Source organism: Orussus abietinus, unplaced genomic scaffold, assembly GCF_000612105.2.
Source record: "Orussus abietinus isolate OABI.00-Male unplaced genomic scaffold, Oabi_2.0 scaffold140, whole genome shotgun sequence".
NCBI classification, from domain to species: domain Eukaryota; kingdom Metazoa; phylum Arthropoda; class Insecta; order Hymenoptera; family Orussidae; genus Orussus; species Orussus abietinus.
In genome coordinates, this window is record NW_019394301.1 from 234,577 (window position 1) to 241,379 (window position 6,803).

A 6,803-nucleotide genomic window follows, 5' to 3' on the forward strand; every position below is an offset into this window, starting at 1 on the left:
GTTGTACCAAAGTGGTATCCATAAAGAAATAATAAGTATTAATTGCGGTTTGTCTTTTATCACCAGTTAATATCCAACTATAATGGGTAAAAATAATAAGTAGCGTTGATTTAAATTACAGCTTGTAATGCTGCCGACATCTGATCATATATTTGATCCTTTATCGCCAAAGCTCATAGCAATGTTAACATATTTTGCTTAAATGTGGTGAATGTTCAAATTCACCTTATTCGGTACACTCAAGTGAAATCTTGACCCGCCACATACTAATACTTTCGTTGAAATGGTATAATGCTAATATTAAGAAGTTCAACAAAAATACAATGCCCCTTGTTATACAACATAATATTATTAACTAACAGCCCACACGAAAATGTAATGTACACAACTCTCAGGATTCGAAATCTGAAATAAATATTTTTCTATCAATAGCATTTGAGGTAGAAAGAACAAAATATTTGTTGAAAGCATTAACACAATTCGATGTGAAAATACTATAATGTAAAGTGAACGTACATATCTAATAAAAAGCTTCCGACTGAATAATGACATTTGTTACACTTAATATCCATCCATTCCTTCGTACAAGTAAATGAACGTCTCATCGACGAAATGTCTGAATGTTGCAATTTCTGCACCGTTTATCAACTCATTATTAAAGCAGCTTGACATAACTAAACAACTATTAATACCCCCACGACACTTAGTGTTGAAAAAACAGAGTGATCGCAGCACATGCACGCAAAAGATAGAGATTAATATAGAATGTTCGAGTAATCATCAAAACCAACAATAGTTATCGTTATTACACATTCAGCGACAACGAGTTGCAGTTTGTCGTAATTCTGTATTATTTGCCCCGACCATTGGGTATTAATCATAGATCCCTCTTCCCGATAACTGCCTCCGATTAAGGATCCCCGAAAAGTAGTCTTTTAAATTCTGGCATGTACATCTTTTTAAGACACAAGAGATAAATCGAGGAAAGGTACGCGAGATGCCAAAAAAATTCGTACAGGTTGGCGGTGGCATCCCGGATTTGCACGGTGAAAAGTAGCTGAAAAGTCCCCGAAAAGTAGCCTTTTAAATTCTGGCATGTACATCTTTTTAAGACACATAAGAGATAAATCGAGGAAAGGTACGCGAGATGCCAGAAAATTCGTACCGGTTGGCGGTGGCATCCCGGATTTGCACGGTGTCAAAGGGCATTCGATAATGCGACCTGCAGGCCGATATGGTGTCAGCACAGTCCAGGATTTCTCTAATCTTACCGCAGCCGATTATCGTCGTCGGTCACCTCGAAGGTTGACGTCCGTGCAGATTTTCGGGTGTCAGAGGTCCCCGATAGAACGATCGAACGATCGGTATAAAACATATCGAAATGGGCCGATGGGCGTACTTCGACGTGGTTAGACCGTAAGCTCGGTCGGATAGCACACGGAAAGAAGGCCAAGACTAAAGATGAGGAACCTGGTGGTCTTCGCGTTGACATGCGTGTCGCTGGTATGCGCACAGTACGCGGTATCTGACAAAGGGTTCTTGATAAAGCAGAAGAACGTCTACGAGCTCTTCTGGCACGTCGACCAGCCTACCGTCTACCACCCTGAACTCTACCAAAAAGCCCGTTCCTACAGCATCGAGGACAACGTTGACTCCTACACCAACAAGGTATATCCCCAGGAAGCCACGGAAAGGTGGCATCCTTCTGAATAGGATAAAGCATTACCTAAATTGTCTATTTCCTGGTTAAAGCGTATTTTTCACCTGAAATAGGGCATTTTATGAAAAAATATCAAATCTCCGTAAAGAACATTGCCATTCGTAATTTGCGGTACACTGAGCGAAAAAAATCATCTTCCGTGAAAAGAGGAATTCTTGCTAGAAAAAGATCGTTACTTCCAATTATCGACAAAATAAAATGTAGAGTCGATTGAATGAAATTGATATAAACTTGAAACGATATTCAATTTTCTCGAGCTTTCATCTAGGTCTTGTTATTCATAATCATTATTGTATTGATTTTCTGTATAAGATCTTCCGTAGTGGAAGCATTTTTATATCAGATATAAACGGCTTGGAATGAAAAGTTGATTCACTTGAAAAAGTGAGAGACTTTAACGGATTTAATAATATTCTTGGACCAAACTGAATTTGATTGATTTATAGTACATCCGATGATTTTTCTCAAAACTATCACTTACCAGTGGATTTACTCCTGCATCAACTTGGAACAATAGATAACAGTTTTTTCTCTAATATTTTTGTATCAAGTATTAAGTTATTTGAGTTAAATACATTTTATCCCAAAATTATCCGTTGTTAATTGCATTAGTATATAACAAACGATTCTAGGCCGCAGTAAACGAGTTCGTCAGCCGCTGGAAATATGGCATGCTTCCACGTGGGGAGGTTTTCTCCGTCCTGTATCCAGCACACTATGAAGAAGCCATGGCCCTTTTCCGGGTGTTCTACTACGCCAAGGACTTTGACACCTTCTACAACACCGCAGTCTGGGCAAGATTCAACGTAAACGAGGGCATGTACGTTTACGTTCTGTCGATTGCCGTACTCCACCGACCAGACACCAAATACGTCCGCATACCACCAATGTACGAAGTCATGCCCAACTTCTTCTACAACACGGAAGTGATCCAGAAGGGACACCACATTGGCATGGGAGAGACAAGTAAAGTCCTTCATTCAATCTTTTCATTCAGGGTCATGTTGGCTAATTTCAAGAAGTAACGGATTTCTCTGCAAATATTGTTTGAACCGATAAAGAAAATGGTTGGTGTAGTTGGATACTTAAGAACCTGTTGCCAAAGTTGAAGTTTTTTTTGAATGAGTCAAATTTTCTACAAGTCCAGGTGATAGCTCATGGTCTTGCTTTTGGAAACATGATTTAGAAAAATATCGACTTTGTTTGAATGAACGTTGTTTTCCAGCCGCGAAAAAAAGCGCTGGTGGCGTCGACCTGTACGTTGTACACGCCAATTACAGCGGATGGTACCTGAACCATCAAGAGGACCACGAGCATCAGATCAACTATTACACCGAAGACATTGGCCTGAACTACTACTACTTCCTGTCCACCCACGAATTCCCCTTCTGGATGAACTCTGCCGAATACAACTTCCCCAAGGGAGTCCGTGGTGAATCTTACTATTTCAACCACAAACAACTGCTCCTCCGTTACTACTTCGAACGTCTTTCCAACAACATGGGAGAGATCGAGCACCTAGACTGGCACAAACCCATTGTCACTGGATACTACCCAACCCTGACCTACCACAATGGTCTTCCCTTCCCCGAACGTCACTCAGGAGCTGAAATTCCCCTGGAGAAATACGAACACGTTAAGGTTTGTTGCATTCTTTAAATTTTAACTAAAAACTAGGTTGCTACATTTTTAAAGATAAATTTGGGGTTTCGCTAAAACGTCAGTCAGTTAAACGTTCATCTTTTAAACGCTCTATCTAAATCTGGAAGAACGAGTCAAAGTTTAATTTAATCACTTCTGCAAACAAAATATCCGTGAACTTGGAATCCCAGGTTCTAGATAATTCCAACGCTATTCTTTTTAACGCGTTTGATATGCTTGAGTTAAAAGAATGAGAATTATTTCATGTTTCATGTGTTATATATGCAATTTGCTCTTTAACTCGTCATGGTTCTTAAACGTTTCAGGACGTTATGGATTACGAAACACGCATCAGCGCCGCCATTGACATTGGATACGTTTTCGACGAGAACCACAAGCCCGTTGACATCTACACCCCCGAGGGTTTCGACATCCTCGGTAACATAATCGAAGGAAACGCTGACTCCTACAACTACAAATTCTACGGATCTCTGGACCAACTCTGCAGAAAGATCCTCGGCTTCAGCTTGGAGCCTACGACGAAGTACCAGACCGCTCCCAGTGCCCTTGAAATTTTCAGCACCAGCTGCAGAGACCCTGCCTTCTACAGATTATACAAGAAAATCGTCACCTACTTTATGCGGTACGACACTTTGAGTGCAACCACTTGATCCATAAATGCATTTCCTCGCACAATTATCATATTCTAAATTTATCCTGGGGCCATTTTACCCAGAAATGTCCACGATTACGCATTATCCGTGAAACATCATCGTTTAATTTTCAATTTGCACTACGGTAAACGACTCTGGAAGAAAGTGAAAACAATTATACAATTATGTTGTAATTTCAGATACAAGGCGCATCTTCCCGCCTACACTCACGACGAGTTGGCCTTCCCTGGCGTTAAAGTAGAATCCGTGGCAGTAGATAAGCTCATGACCTTCTTCGACTACTTCGAGTCCATGATCAGCAATGCCGTAGGCGTGCACAACTACAAGGATGCTCAGAACACCATCATCAAGGCTCGTCAGTACCGCCTGAACCACAAACCGTTCACCTACCACATCACCGTGAACAGCGACAAGAACACCAAGGCAACCGTCCGCGTCTTCCTTGGACCCAAATATGACCTTCATCATTACGAACATGACATCAGCGAGAACTACATGAACTTCATGGAAGTCGACAAATGGGTCGTTGAACGTTAGTACCTTGCTCATCGCTCTTACGACGTTTAAGGTGATGCGAATGTGGCGTCAGAGAAGTTTCGTTTATGAAACTTTTCTCCAAAATGGCTCCGAATCGATTCAAACTTTACAACGTGAACATGAAGGCTATAAGGGAAATTCTGACCTGATCCCAATGAAATTTTAATTTTTTTTAAATTGGTTTACAGATATTTTTCAAATTTTGTATAAAAAATGAAATTTCATGGGTATCGGGACCTTCCTTAAAGCCTCCACGTTCACTTTATAAAGTGTGATACTATTCGGTACACCCAATTCGTAGAAAAGTTTCATGAACGATTGACTTCTCAGATGCCACTTTCACATCCCCTTAAGTCAGAACATTCTACAATGTTCTAACTTTAAGCGGTTCTACTCCCGCAAAGAATTCAGAAGTTCCATAGAAACCTAGACCCTATGTCAGCGCTTGATGCTTTAAAAGTTGGCTAACAAACCAGGAGTGGGGGGTAAAAAAGAGATCGCATGTGTTAGCCAACAGTATCTTACATGCGGGAGGAAGAGAGATGCATGTAGAATGGCGAGTACTGTGTGTAAGATGAAGAAAGAATGCAATCCGCTACATATCGCCGTAAGATTATGAGACGGAGAGATGATTACAGCGCCGCCATCCATTGACTAACTAACTATTTATACTATTTATCAAGCTACAAACGTCTGTATCCTTCTGGGCTTCTATAGAGGCTTCTGAATTCTTTGATTCACGGTATATTTTGATTACAGTCAAGGCCGGCATCAACAAGATCGAGCGCAGCAGTCACGAGTCGATCTACGTTGTTCCCGACGAGGTTGCCAGCGACATCTTCTACAAGAAGACCCTAAAAGCCATCGAAGGCAGCGAGGCCTTCCCCTACAAGTCTCCCCGTTACGGATACCCTGACCGTTTGATGCTCCCTAAGGGCAAGAAAGAGGGTATGCCATTCAAGCTATTCGTCTTCGTCAGCCAGTTCGACGACACGCATTCTCAGAAGATCGACTCCGTGATCTGGGGCAACGTAGTTCTGGATGGCAAATCCATGGGCTACCCATTGGACAGGCCGGTGCATGCTTACAACTTTAGCGTACCGAACATGTATTTCAAAGACGTTGTCATCTACCACAAAGATGTAGAAGAGCTGAACCTCACCGTCTGAGTATCCGCCGTTATAGGACCGGCTGCTCTCACCGAGCTTCGGGTTATTTAACCGATGTGTAGTTCATGATGCTTTTTTAATAAAGTCGAATGATTTCCACGTTCAACTGTAGTCTTTACTGTTGAAACGTTCTATCCACTATCCAATGTCCAATGATTACAAGTCAGAAAGTAATACCTATGGTAATGTAAAAATAAATTATTAAGTACCATTACTCTGAAGTTAATTGAAAATGCTCCAACATATTTAACATAAGTAATTTTGACTATCATATGCCTAAGTTGTTCGTGGTGAATCTGACCAGGTACTTTAATGTCGAAAATTTCGGGAGAACCTTTCTGATAACGATGAAAGTGTTATATTAATCTAATTTAACATGTAACCCAACATTCGGATCTCTTTCTTATCGAACTGCGACACGTTTGCACAGTGAATTTCGAGATCCAAAACAAGTTCTATTGACCACGAGTGGACTTGCGGCATATTCGTGATCGAATCCTTTTAAAAAATCGCGCCACTTGTACAAACGGGTTCATCTAATTTGAGAACACCTGGAGCAACCTGGAGTCCCCCCCCCCCTGGTTGTTCTGCTGATCTCGAATTGATCTCTCGAGCTAGTGGCTGCGATTTTTTTTGGAGGAGATATAGGGTTTTGAAGTTTTTGTGAGGAGTTCATCGCTTTTTCAGCCGGTTCTCGGACTGCCCAGAGTTGTAACAGGTGGCAAGTGCATTAGCCGTCTGCATCCTCCACCAGAGGTCGCACAGGACGCGGTCGCTCGATCCTTCCCATGAATCTCTCAACTCATCTTTGGTCCATCAGAGATGAGTTGGGAGATTGCTCACGGGCAGGGTCGCGCGATCGCACCGTGTGCTGCCCTCTGATTCCGTACGTTAGCTTTCACCGTTCTTTGCCCCCAAGGGCGGCGCAACGAATTTCTGGTAGGGGCCCGCGCAATCGCGATGGCTGTGCCATCTACCAGTTGCCGTTGGCAGCTCACGTATTCGCGATGGTAATACCATGCGGCAGTTGACGGTGGTGGCTTACCATTATGGCAATCTCCT

General features: G+C 42.1%; 1 protein-coding gene across 1 annotated transcript; it reads left to right on the plus strand.

Moving 5' to 3' along the window:
• The first annotated feature begins 1,461 nt into the window (after nt 1–1,461).
• On the plus strand, nt 1,462–5,741 carry LOC105702922 (hexamerin). The gene is made up of 6 exons (XM_012430883.1): nt 1,462–1,668; nt 2,353–2,686; nt 2,946–3,361; nt 3,688–4,004; nt 4,215–4,567; nt 5,332–5,741. Exons 1-6 carry the CDS (start codon nt 1,462–1,464, stop codon nt 5,739–5,741), a joined length of 2,037 nt encoding a protein of 678 aa, XP_012286306.1.
• The last annotated feature ends 1,062 nt before the right edge of the window (nt 5,742–6,803 follow it).